We start from the raw sequence: 13,503 nt of genomic DNA, 5'->3' as shown, positions 1-13,503 counted from the left end.
AGCAAAACAATGTTGGAAGACTGACAATTTCCTGATACAAAGCAGAATCAATACAATATTGACAGAAAGATTAACATAAAAATAAATGAAACAAAATGAAATTGAGAAGTAAATCTATATACTTATGGCAGGCTGGATTATCAACTGCCAAAGGAATTCAATGAAGAAAAAAAATAATGCTGAGACAATGCTGAGACAATGATCATATGGAAGTGACCTTAGACCCCTGTCATACTACATAAAAAGTAGTTTGCAATGTATCAAAGACTGACTCAAAAGCTAAAGTTATAAAACATATGGCAAGAAGACATAAATCTTCATGGTCTTGGAAAACAAATGGCTAACAAACACAGGAAAAAAATGTTCACCATCATTAGTTACTATAGAAATAGAAATCAATGTTGTTAATATACAAACAGATACAGATACCATGATAGTAGCTACAATGTATCAGGCATTTATTCTGTGCTTATTAGCAACATGATGACACAGTCATTATTACTATATTTCTTCTTTATGATGAAATTTCCACTTTATTTCCACATGAGAAAACTACAGAATTTTTTTTTAATTTTGTTAGGCTAAGTCTTGCAATTCAAATTCAAAGTTCACTGAGCTCTTTGTATTTTATACAGGAACAAGATCTACTCCGAATTTAAAGGAAAAAAAATAGAAACTTTTCTTTAATTCATGGACAATATTAAGATGTTATTGATAATAAGAATTATAGAAATGAGTATAAGTTGTTTGCTACATGGAAGATTTCCAAAGTCTAACTTTAATTCTTGAATATTTTTTCCATAGTTAGTAATATATTACAAGAGTATAACTTCCTTTTAGTAGTCAAAGTGTGTCACTTACCTCATGAGACTTTCATTGTTCTTTTCCTTTGAAAATGGCATCCTCGAAGAGCCAATGAATAGTTCCAAAAGCTGGCTGACTGCGGAGTTCATGAGCTGACGAATGAGTTCTTGAAACAGGTAATCAATCAGCCTTAAAAACCTCAAATTTGTTTCTAACAAACACCGATATTGGGGCAGCTTAAAATGTGTTGTGTCAATTTCAGATGGCTTTGACTCAAAGTATTCTTTAACATCTTTCTTTTCTGCAACCTATAATTTAAAAAGCAGTTGGGAAACATGGCATTTCCTATGTTAATGCAGGCATTCTGCAGTTTACAGTTATCCTGGGCAGTATATAAAACTAAATTTTTATCCTCAACTTTCATTAATATTTTACCCCACGTTTACACTATATCTAAACATCTGTTGAGAAGAGAGACTCCTTGTGTTTTCTGAAGCCAATGATGTTTAGAATATCAGAAGCAGGCCCGTTTGGAGGACAGGCAGGAATGGACAGGCAGGTGAGTGGCCCCATGTACTTACACAGAGGGATCTTCAGCCACACATGGGGTAAGAATGCCTTGGAAGACTGTTCACTGCATTAGTGAATTCTCTTTATAAAACCCTCTGACATTTCATTTCACCTAGCTGTCTCTCCTGAGCAATGGAGTTTTCTTTATCTTATAAACACTAAGAAGTCTGTAACTGTTCAGGGTCCCTTTATATGTCAGCTCAGGCTAGATAGGAAGCATCTTGAAATAGCATAGAGATATTTGTAATTCATACACTCATAGATATACATCTACAAATACATACATGCGTGTTTTATTGCATTTTGCAGCATCCTGAAAAGGTTCTTAGACATAGTAAATATAACACCAGTTGGTTGGTTAATTAACAACCTTTGACTCTACAGCCCCTTTCCAATGCTTTTTTTTTTTTCAGGAATGCAGCTTGGAATACATTCAATACACAGTGACAGGACAGATAAAGTCACAGAATTACCTTTAAGGCTGTGCTTTTTATCTCTGTAATTGCCTTAGTCCTGAGCTCCTCAAGTTGTACCACTGCCTGGGAGGCTTGTTGTATCTGTTCTTCACAAAACTTGTCCAGAGTGTAAGTTCGGGAAGGGTCCACCTAATTAAATGTCAGCAAATGGTGCAGGTTTGAAAATGAAAGGTTGCTTTCAAAGAGCAAGAGGTAAGGCATATGCTCACCTTTTCATGGCAACTGGAACACACCACATAGACCAGGTTGGCCTGAAACTTAGAGATCTGCCTGCCTCTGCCTCCAGAGTGCTAGGATTAAAGCCATGCACTACATCATGCCCACAATAATTAAATATTCATTAAAGGAAAAATATAGTATATTTTAAACATTATATTTTCTTAAAAATAAGAAAGCTAAGGTGTTATCTATGAATCTATGGATCACACCAATTCCAAAACTTACTTTTATCTTTTGAATCTCAATGATCTATTAACTCAAAAGCATGAACGTGAAATACAGGATACAGTTGGGTTAGGGAGGTGCCTCATTTTGTAAAGTTCCTGCTGCAAAAGCCCGAGAAGCTGGATTCAGAGCCACAGCACACACACACACACACACACACACACACACACAAAGCTTGTATGATGGTGCATATCTGTAACTCTTGTGCTGGGGAAGCACAGATAGGCAACTAAGTCCCTAGAACTTGCTGGCCAGCCAGTCTAGCCAATCACTGAATGTCAAGTTCAGTGAATGATGTCTCCAAAACTAAGGGTAGCAATAGAGAACACCTGGCATGCGTCCTTGGCCTACACACACACACATGCATGACCATATGTTGCAGGATATTTGATAACACTGTGAACACTGAGAGTGTGTTATTTACTGGAAAAACCTGTTTCTAGCTGTGGTGTGGCTCGGTGCTAGCACACACCTTTAGTCCAAGAGCTTTCTGCTTATTGTAAACAGGGTTAAATAAAGTCAACCAAAAATCAAGAGGTGGAGCAAGCAACCAGTTGACAGGAAGTGAACAAGAAACAAACAAAGCACAGATTTAAGAGGGAGCAGGAGGGTGGAGAGAGATACACAAGAAGTAGAGGTGAGGAACATTCAATTTGAGGAGTCCTGTTTGAGATGCAGAGGGGAAAATAAGTAGACACCTCTGGAATGCCAGCAGAGGAGGCAGGACATCTGGGTGCTCTCTCTGCCTCTCTGAGTCTCTGAGCTAGCAGGCTTTCACCCCAGCAACTGGTTCCAAGGTCTTTATTGTAAAATCAAATAATTGAGATTTTGTTGCACACACACACACACCCATGGAGTAACACAGACACAAGTTAAAATTAAATAACTGCTCTACATTATTGGGAACCCCACAGAGAGAAACTTCCGGCAACTACACAATTGGTTCTTTTTTGGTAATACAGAATGGTGTAATCCATTCAAGTATGTGTTGTCAATCAACCTTCTTTCAATATTTTCTTATTTTTCTATGGCATGTTAATTCTCTTGCCACAAAACATTTCATCAATAAATACTGTAGACCTCTTTAACCCTAGATGTTATGGAATATCATTTTTAAGATGTATTGTTTATGCTGTGGAATACTGGTTTAATGGTGCAAGGTTGCTGCATTCTTTTCTGTTGCATTAGTTTGACTCTGTGAAGCTGTGTTACTTTGCCTGTCTAAAACACCTGATTGGTCTAATAAAAAGCTGAACAGCCAATAGCTAGGCAGGAGAAAGGATAGGCGGGGCTGCTAGACAGAGAGAACGAGTAGGAGAAGAAATCTAGGCTAGGGAAGGAAGAACGAGGGAGGAGCGAGGAAAGGAGAAGGGGAGGAGGGTGCCAGGGGCCAGCCACCTACCCACACAACTAGACATGGAGTAAAAAGGGAAGAAAGACATGCAGAATAACGAAAGTAAAAAGCCCAGAGGCGAAGCATAGAAGAGGCACAGGTTAATTTAAGTTAGGAAAGCTGGCTAGAAACAAGCCAGACTAAAGCTGGGCATTCACGAGTAAGAGTAAGTCTCCATGCATTTATGGGAGCTGGGTGGCTCCCAAAGAGAAAAATAAACCAACTACTCCTAGATGCAGTAGTTTCAAATAAAGAAGTCTGTGATCCAGCCTTACTATTTTGGATTGACTCACTTTCTCCTCTTTGTCCTTTGTCTGATTTTCAGATTCTAATTTTCCAAACAAAATGCCTCAGAAATCCCCCCCCCCATTCCTGGTTTCACTGTCAATATTGTTTGTGCCTGTGTTAATTAATAACATACTAACTCATTAACCCCATTCTCTCTACACCTGATATTTTTTTCACACCATCATGCCTGGCCCCCTACTCACCATTTGTTTAAAAGCTTTATTATTCATTGAATTTTAAGACAACCTAAAATAGGCATTTCCTCCTACACAAAAACTATATTAAGATGTTTATCCCTGAATTGTCTCCAAGTTAAACTGAATTTAATACTTTTGAAATAATATTCATCCAGGAGTGGTGGCAAAGCTTTGGAAAAGCAGAAGGATTATAAATGAGAGGCCAGTCCAGCCCCCACAGCAAGCTCCAGGCCAACTGATGTACACAGAGAGATCCTGTCTCATAAAACTAAGAGAAGTAAGACAAATATTAATACTAATATACTCAGTGTAGATATTATATACAAAGTACAGCCAGGTGGTGGCTGTGATGCATGCAAACACACCCTTATTTCCAGCACTTTTGAGACAGGCAGGCAGATCTGTTAGTTCGAGGTCAGCCTGGTTTACAGAGCTAGTTCCAGGACAGGCTCCAAAGCTACACAGAGAAACCCTGTCTCAAACAAAAAATAAACAAACCCACAGGAAAACAGAAAAAAAATACATTTTATCTGTAGTGATCAATTATTCCTGAATTCCTTCACTACCTCAGAGAACACTGTGTGTGTGTGTGTGTGTGTGTGTGTGTGTGTGTGTGTATCTCGTTGATTCTAAACGTACAGTGATTTAAGTATTATGCTAGGTGTTGATCCTTCCAGGATCTCTCTACATACTGGGACAGTGAAGTGAAACGGGCCAGAATCCTGTTTTTACTCTGTATGAGGCACTTAAGACTTACAGTTCTACTAGAAACTGATTAAGTCAGGCCACTAGTAAGCTCCTCTTTCCTAAAACCCTGAAACAGGCAAGTTCATTTATTTAAATGAATTTAATATTTAATATTTAAATACCACTGAATTCCATCTCATGACTAACTCTTGACATGGAAAATACCAAGGGGTGGATAGCTACTAACTACCGTGCATTAGAAAAGATTATATACTTTTGCACTTTAGAGAGACATTTGGCAATAAAGAGCTTCAGTGACTTCTGCTAAAATATCAGCCAGGATTTCTGAGAAATGTTGACTCCTACAATTGACTGCCATGTTCTTTACTGCTACTTTATCATATCCATCACCCACAGTGCTGGGCGTATAACTCTAGAGACTGCTGTTGCTTTTACTCGAAACTCCGTGTAACCCTCCCCATGTCTGCACTCCTGTACCGGTGGCCGTGCATGCATCTACCAACCTTAATAAGGCGTACAGCTGAGGAGTTGTCTTCCTTGTTCTTTTTGAGGTTCAGTGCATCTTCAAAGAGTCCTCTTACATAAAGCAAACAACTCTGAAATAACTCATCAGCACAAAAAAGGTGCCCATACAAGTACGATCTGAAAGATAAGAAGGTCCACAAGTTTAGCTCTCCTTCCAAAGGAATAAAGCGAGTTATATATGTCACTGAGTCTGAGGAATTTTGATAGTTCTGATTGGATTTCCAAGCTGTGTTATGGAAAATTAATTACATGTGCCATCAACTTACTAAATTTATTAAATAAGAAAAACTTTCTCCAAGCAACAAGGGGAAGGCTCACTGAATAAAGGGCAGCTTGGTGAATAATTCTGACAAACTACTATTTGTAGCCTAAAGTAGAGATGGACTTTTCTCCTTGTTCTAGCCCCTCCTTTCTGAGTGTCATGAATGCAAAGGTCAGACACGCTGCCGCCTAAGATACTGGAAAGGAGGACATGATGGGAACAGGAGAAAAGGCAGAGAGGGAGAAAGGCAAATCCTGAATCAGATAGAGCAAAGCTTGCTTCTGTGGAGAACGAGCCCTTCAGCCTTCCATGCTCTTCTATGTTAGTGAGACATCTCACTAACAAGGCTATACAGATGGCAAATAAGCACACGAAGAGATAGTCAAGATTAGAGAGGAATGGAAATTAGTAATAACATTAAGAAAGTACACATCAAAACGTGCTGAGATGTTATTACACACCGATCAGAATGTCTGAAATAAAAACCAGTGATGGCATGAATAATATCAAGGATGTAAGATAGTGAATTGATGGCAGGAATGGCAACACAGCCGTTCTGGAAATTAGTTTGTCAATCACCTCAAAACCTAACTACAGCTTGGCAGGTTTGTGCATGCCTACAGTCCCAGAGCACAGTAGGCTGAGGCAGGACAATTGTAAATTTTAGGTCAACCTGGAATATACAGTAAGTCCCTGTGTCAAACAAAAAAAACCAACGAATAATAAAAAGCACTTAAACTTCCAATGACCATATGACCCAGAATTTTAACCTTGGGAGTATGCCCCAGAGAAATGGAAACTAAAGCATACACAAATGTTTACAGCAGCTTTCTATGATAGCCAAAAACTCTAGAAAATATACAAGTGTTCATCAATAGAAAAACGGTTGAGCAAACTATGGAACACCTTTGTCAGAGAACGTCACTAAGCACTAACCAAAGAACTATGGTTATATGTACGACCGAGAAGGATCTCCACAGAGCTCTGCTAAGCCAAACAGTCAGTTTTAAATGTTACATGACTCTTTCTACATGACATTTGGCATTCTTTCTACATAACATACTTTACTGAAGTATGATGGACAGGGGAAAGGCATATGTGCTGGAGCCATGTGTGCATCTGTGTATCACACAGCTCATGTCTCGAGTCTGTGACCTTACCTCTCACTTTTATTTTTGTTTCTGACAAGAAAGCTCCTTCAAAGACAAAACCACAGAACTAGAACATAGAACAGCAGTTACCGTAGCATAAGGAGAGCAGTGGACAAGAAAGTGATGGTAGCCATACAGGCAAACACAATGGATCTTGTGGTGACAAAAATATTGTGCATATCAGTTAATGTTAACATTCTGGCAGTTATGTTCCATAATATTGTGAACTGTGAGGTCTGGGGGAGGGGTGGTAGGCAAAGGGCACAGAGGATTTCTCTGTATTATTTCTTACAAATGCATCTCAATTCACAATTATAGCAAAATTAAATCTTTACTAAAGACCAAAAAAAAAAAAAAAAAAAAAAAAAACAAACAAAACCCCAAAACAAAACAAAACAACCCACTCGGTTGCCTAAAATCACATAAAATAGGACAACTTCATTTCTGTTTGGGGAAGAAAGAAAGATGAAGGGACCAGGGAACTCAGCAGGAACTCACAGCACAGTGGTTACATCAGGATGGTTACAGAACAGCATCCTTCGACATACAGGAGGCATTTAACTGCCTCCCATAGAACACAGATGGGTTAAACTGCAGACTTGGGGATATAGCTCAGTGGCAGAGCACTTACCTAGCTTGCACATGACTCAGTGTTCTGCCTATAGCACCAAGAAAAAGAGAAAGAAAGACAGCAACGGAGAGAGGAAAAGAGAGATAGACATTAAGTGCATTCAAAATATCAGCCTTATGTAACTTCCCAATCTGAATTAAAATTCAAGTGCATCTATTTCATACTACATCTTGAAATCATTCTGCTTTTGGAATCTGTATGATTGTATAATAAGTTTTACCTGCTCTTCTCTGTCTTCAATCTTTTAACATTCAGTTTCCAAGTTACAAAGGCTTTATTCATCCTGAAAAGAAAAAATACTTCTTACATTCTGTATCTACAAGTCATATAGTTATATGGAACAAGTTTATTAAGAGCCAAACAATGTTAAAAATTCCTTAGACTATGTTTTGTCTTACACTACCAAAAATAAATAAATGCTAACCATACAAATTTTCTTCAAAGCCATCAACAAAATATAAAGCAAACAGCAAATATAAGTGAAACCCACTGCCTTTCTTGCAAAACTCACTTGGCTACAACAAACAAATAAGTATTAAAAACTATGAAATGCATTTTGTACATTAATTAGTTTGCAATATGAAACAGAAATGAAAAAAATGGAGGGGGTCCAACTAGGGAGAGAAGAGGTCAGAACAGAGGAAGAGGGAGGAGGGTGAAATCACAGCAAGTTGTTTGTCAAAGCCTCAAGGAATATTGTTTTTTCTTAAATATTTATTTTATTTATTATATATAGTGTTCAGTCTGCATGTATGTTTGCCTACATGCAAGAAGAGGGCACCAGTTCTCATTATGGATGGTTGTGAGCCACCATGTGGTTGCTGGGACTTGAACTCAGACCTCTGGAAGAGCAGTCAATGGTCTTAACCTCTGAGCCAGCTCTCCAGCCCCCAAAAATCTTTGTTTTGTTTTCTGAGACAGGGTTTCTCTATCTAACACTCCTGGCTGTCCTGGAACCTGGAACTCACTCTGTAGAACAGGTTGGCCTCAAACTCACAGAGATCCAACTGCCTCTACTCCTAAGTGCTGGGATTAAAGGCTGAACAACCACCACCTGGTGGAAACTTACCTAAAATCATAACAATGCATTGATGTGTATGAGTTCTTCTCTCTCTCTCTCTCTCTCTCTCTCTCTCTCTCTCTCTCTCTCTCTCTCTCTCTCTCTCTCTCTCAGAAGCAACTGATGATTGCTGAGAGATGGAGGATCAGCCTGCCCCAAGGATGAGCCCCTGATTGGTGCTCTGATACAAAGTGGTCAATCTGAACCACATATACATAAGCAGCAAAATTGCACTTGTGTAACATAATGTAACAATAATAACCAGGAAAGAAAAGACTCAGTGTGAGCAAGAAAATGTGGAAGGAGTTTTAGCGAAGGGACCTGGGAGGCAATGCATAGAGAAAAGACTAAGTGATATAATTATATTTTAAGTAGGATATATAAAATTAGCATTAAAAAGTCAAAATTAAATTTTCAGTAATTGATAAAAATTTTGTATAGTGCTAACTGAAATTAAAAATTAGGTATGAAAAACAGATGCATGCATAACTAAAAAGGCTCAAAGAACCTATACAGGGGAGGCCTGGGAAGCCTGCCTGCTGATTACTCATCGCCCATAATTGTCATACGTGAAGAGGTCTGACACCTCTGTGCAAGCCTCCTTAACTTTTGTGTCCCTGTGGGACCAGCTCAGTGCCACATTGCCAGCCCTCCCTCAGCAGAGAGCGACCCCTTAAATCAGCCCTGTTGTGTCATCCTTCTGTCTGCATTATCTTGCTTCCCTTTACTCAGCCATCATCCCTACTCATCCCACTCATATGTGAGTTCTATGAGGCAGACACCTGTGTATGTTTTCATGGGTCTGCTTCCATATCCATACCAATCAATGAATAAGTAGCACATGTTGCTCAATAAGTGGGCAACATGTCTGTGACAAAGTCTTGTGCACTTGACTAAATGCCCCTCAGATCCTTAGTAAAGCTATCTATCACCTAACATCTAACAATTTAAAGTATTATTCAACTCAGATTGGGGCGGAGCTCTGTGAAAGAGCATATGCCTAGCATGTGAGAGGTGCTAGGTTTGATTCATATATTTATATGTTTAATTTATGCATTTGATATATTACATATTTATGTTTATGCAAGAATGTATTAAAGAAAATAATAAACTGGATGTCATACAAACATTAAAAGACCAACAATGTAGTCCTTGGCCCCTCTGGCTCCTACAATCCCCTCTTCTACAGGATTCCCTGAAATCTGTCTAATGTTTGGCTCTGGGTCTGCATCTGTTTCCATCTGTTGCTGGATGAAGTCTCTCTGATGTCAAAAGGGCTAGGCACCAATATGGTCACAGGAGCTGGTCAGTTCAGGCTATGTATCCTCTATTGCTAGGAGTCTTGCCTGGGGTCATCCTTGTAGATTCCTGGGAGATTCCCTTGTACCAGGTTTTTGCCTGACCCTGAAATGCGCCACACTTTCCAGTAGTTTCTTTCAGTCCTCTCCCCAACCATTCTATTTCCTCCCAACTTGATTGTTAATGTTCCCATCCCTACCTGCCCTCAGTCCAATAGAATCTTTTCTATTTCCCCTTCCCAGGGAGATCTAGGAAACCCTCCATGAACCCTCCTTGTTACCTAGTCTCTCTGGGTCTGTGGATTGTATGTAACATTGTTGTAGGTACTAGAGGGGTCAAGGACTCCACAAGAAAACTCACAGAATCAATGAGCCTGGGCTCATAAGGGCTCTCAGAGTCTGAACTGACAACAACAGAGCCTGCATGGGAATGACCTAGACCCTCTGCATACATGTGACAGTTGTGCTTTGGTCTTCTTGTGGGGCCCTCTAACAGTGGTAACAGGGACTGTCTGCAACTCTTTTACTGTCTTCTGGGACCCTATTCCTCATACTGGGTCACCCTGCCCAGCCTTAATACAAGGGGAGGTGCTTAGTCTTACTGCAACTTGATAGCCGTTTTGTTGCTACCCTTGGGGTGGGCTGCTCTTTTCCTAACAGAAATGGAGGAGTGGATGTGAGGTGGGGTACAGAGATGGGGGAGGGACTGGGAGGAGAGGAGGGATGGGAAACTCTGCCCTGGAGGTAAATTAGCAACAGTGTAAAATAAGACAGATGTGAAACATATTTATTTATTTAAAATAATAATGAAGAGGGACAGCAGTGTAAATCCTATTGCAATGAAGTGGATGTGAGGCATCTCACAGTTCCAAGAGAGAATTTGGTACAGTGACCTGCCCCAGGGCCTTTACTCTGCGCTCTCTTACTTCATAGCATTTTCTGTCCCCTGCCATCCTGCATGCTCGCCAGTTTGTTTGTTGTCTCTCACACATCTTAAATCAGAATTTTAGATTTTAAAGGGCAGGCCTATTGATTTGTTCAATACAGTTACCCAGCATCTAGAATGACTCTTGGATCCTCTTGGATGCTCAATAGGTATTCACTAACAGGAAAGGCATGAAGAAAAAGTAAAACCAACAGAGAGACTATTCAATTATGTTTGACAATAAAGCATCAGTTTTGTAACATTTATCCAGAAAAAAACTAAAATTAAGAAAAAAATGTCCTTAAATGATTAAAGTTCCTTATGGACCCCCTACCTCCACCCTCCTTAACACCCATGAGCAACCTCATTCTAGTGGAATCAGATGCCATCTGGGGGGTGGGCAGGGCAGGGGGGAAGCCTTAGTTTCCCTTGAGCCCATCTCACCGGAAGTTGGAAAATATCTTAAACTGCTGCAGTAAATAGAAGCAATGTCTTTCCGACAACCAGTCCAGGGTAGGTATGAGTTCCACTTCTTCCATGATGCCATCTGCTTTAGTGATCTGTAATTACAAAGCACAAACTATGACTTCTGTTCTCAAGACACTGGAAAGGCCTCTATTCACCTTTTACCCCATTCCTTGTCTGCTTCATCCATGCACGGATCTGACTTCCCGCGCACACCTGCTGCTACACAGGCATTTTCTCCTGCTTGCTTTCTTGTGTTCCTACAGAAGGAATAGGAAAAATGTCCTCTCTATCCAGAGATATTTTTACAAATAACTTGATGTTTTCCACCTTGCAATTTTCATATTTTATATAATGGCTATGACATGGCTGAGGATGCCTGCCTCGCACACGTGAAGTCTTGGGTTTGTGGCCCTGCTGGAGCACATGGCTGAGTTGACTTTAGTTGGCTCATTAGGAGGGCAGAGGAAAACAGATGCTTATTAAAGAAATGATCAAAACTGGTTAATTATAACTTGTGGTACCACAGTGCTAAGTATATAATGGACAGATTTCTATGTCTGACCCTGAAGTTTCTGATAAACATGCCAATAAAAGTACTCTTTATGGAGCTGGAAAGATCGTTCCACTGGTAAGTTCATGTCTCATGAGCATGAGGACCTGTGTTGGGGCCCAGAACCCACATGAAAAAGCTGCACATGGTGGCATGATCTTGCAACCTCAGCACTAGGGGGAGGGGGGACTGCAGAGAGGAGCATCCCTGCAGCCTGCTGGCCAGCCAGTCTGCTGACTTGGTGAGCTTCAGGCAGTGGGAAAGCCTGTCTCCCCTATTGAAAAAGACAAGGCAGATGGCTCCTAAAGAACACCCAAGCTTATCCTCTGCTCTCCATACACACACACACACACACACACACACACATACACACACACAGAGAGAGAATAAATATTATTTACCATTTCTATTACACTGACAAATGCCTATCTTCTAGTTTTTACTTTAAAAATTATGTAAAATGTTAATAAAGAATTTAAGAGGTGAAAAACTCCTTCCAACTGAATCCTTAAACTTAAATCTATACTAAAAGAAGAAAAAATTTTATTATTAAATTATTTTCTTCCAAACTGTTTCTTAAACATTGACTTCTTAAATTGACTGGGTTTCTCTAAACCACAAAGAGATAAATCATATGTATAAAATTAGATAAATTACATACAACCATATGCATATACATATGTATATGAACAAGTTTTATGCCCCCTGGGCAGACAGTGCTCCCTTCAGGAGACATAGACCATCTCAAAAAACCTAGGCATCAGACAGGAGAAACTTCCTTTCCAATTATTGGTCAGGGGAGTCCAAGAGACTCTAAAACAATATAGGCTGTCAGTTTGCCCTTGGTCTCCTCCCAAAGCTTGGAGTCACAGGATTCAGAAGATTCCAGCTGGATTTGGCCTGAAAGTCCCTTCCCTGAGGACCAGCTTCCACAGTGCCAGAAAGTGCTGTGTGAACTGTTAAAGCAGACAAGCAATCAACAGTCCTGCCCAACTGTGGGGCCTCTGGACCACAATGACCAACATGGTATGATATCCCTAAATTTGAAATAATGACACTCACATCATGGTGATAACCACAGCTCTCTAATTAGACTTAAGGCTATCAACAGGAGAGAAAACACACTGGGTACTGGATACCTAGCCAAATGTCTACGTTTAGAGAGGTCATGGATCTTAGAAGAGAAGCTACTACAGCCACTTGAGTAGATGTCACAGTTCCCAACTGCGCTGTAAATACTTGCCATTACATCAGTAGGTAAGTGTGGTGCTTGAGCCACACCAGGGGCCCTTCTCTTTGCAGCTAACAGAGACCATTACAGAAAGCCACAACTGGTCAAAATGCAGAGACCAACTGATCACGGGGTGCCCCGTGTCAATGGATACATCTACAGCACAACTCCTGCATCCAACCTAAGGCTCAGGGACACGGTGGATGAGGGACTGGAAAGACAGTAAGAGCTAGAGGACTCTCTCGGCTGAGAGAATATGGATCCTAGAAATGACAGGGAACCTACAGCCATGATACTGCAAAAATACAATTGCCTAAACAGGACCTTAACAAGGACACCACCATCGTGGAATGGGGAATACTCATTAGGCCTTACACCTAGACAAAAATCACTAGGCACCTAACAACCACTGAACTAGGGAGAGTGAAAGGACAATAAAGAGAAAGAGGTCACGAATTTGAGAGAGAAGTAAGGGAAAACCTAGGGGAGTTAAGGAATGGGACATGGGAAGAGTTGCAGGGA

At 40.2% G+C, this 13,503-nt stretch overlaps 1 protein-coding gene across 1 annotated transcript in view; it reads right to left on the bottom strand.

Annotated features, from left to right (window-relative positions):
- Positions 1-13,503, bottom strand: part of Dnah14 (dynein axonemal heavy chain 14) — a 199,959-nt gene that overhangs the window by 172,831 nt on the left and 13,625 nt on the right. Inside the window, exons 6-10 of the mRNA XM_051185777.1 lie at positions 11,177-11,292; positions 7,670-7,732; positions 5,384-5,522; positions 1,848-1,979; positions 862-1,112 (exon numbers count right to left, since the gene is read on the bottom strand). Coding sequence (XP_051041734.1) covers positions 862-1,112; positions 1,848-1,979; positions 5,384-5,522; positions 7,670-7,732; positions 11,177-11,292 — 701 coding nt within the window. The remainder of the gene's footprint in view (positions 1-861; positions 1,113-1,847; positions 1,980-5,383; positions 5,523-7,669; positions 7,733-11,176; positions 11,293-13,503) is intronic.

This window comes from Phodopus roborovskii, unplaced genomic scaffold (assembly GCF_943737965.1).
Source record: "Phodopus roborovskii unplaced genomic scaffold, PHOROB, whole genome shotgun sequence".
NCBI classification, from domain to species: Eukaryota; Metazoa; Chordata; class Mammalia; order Rodentia; family Cricetidae; genus Phodopus; species Phodopus roborovskii.
The sequence above is the reverse complement of the archived record's forward strand: the minus strand, read 5'-3'. Positions and strand labels throughout refer to the sequence as shown.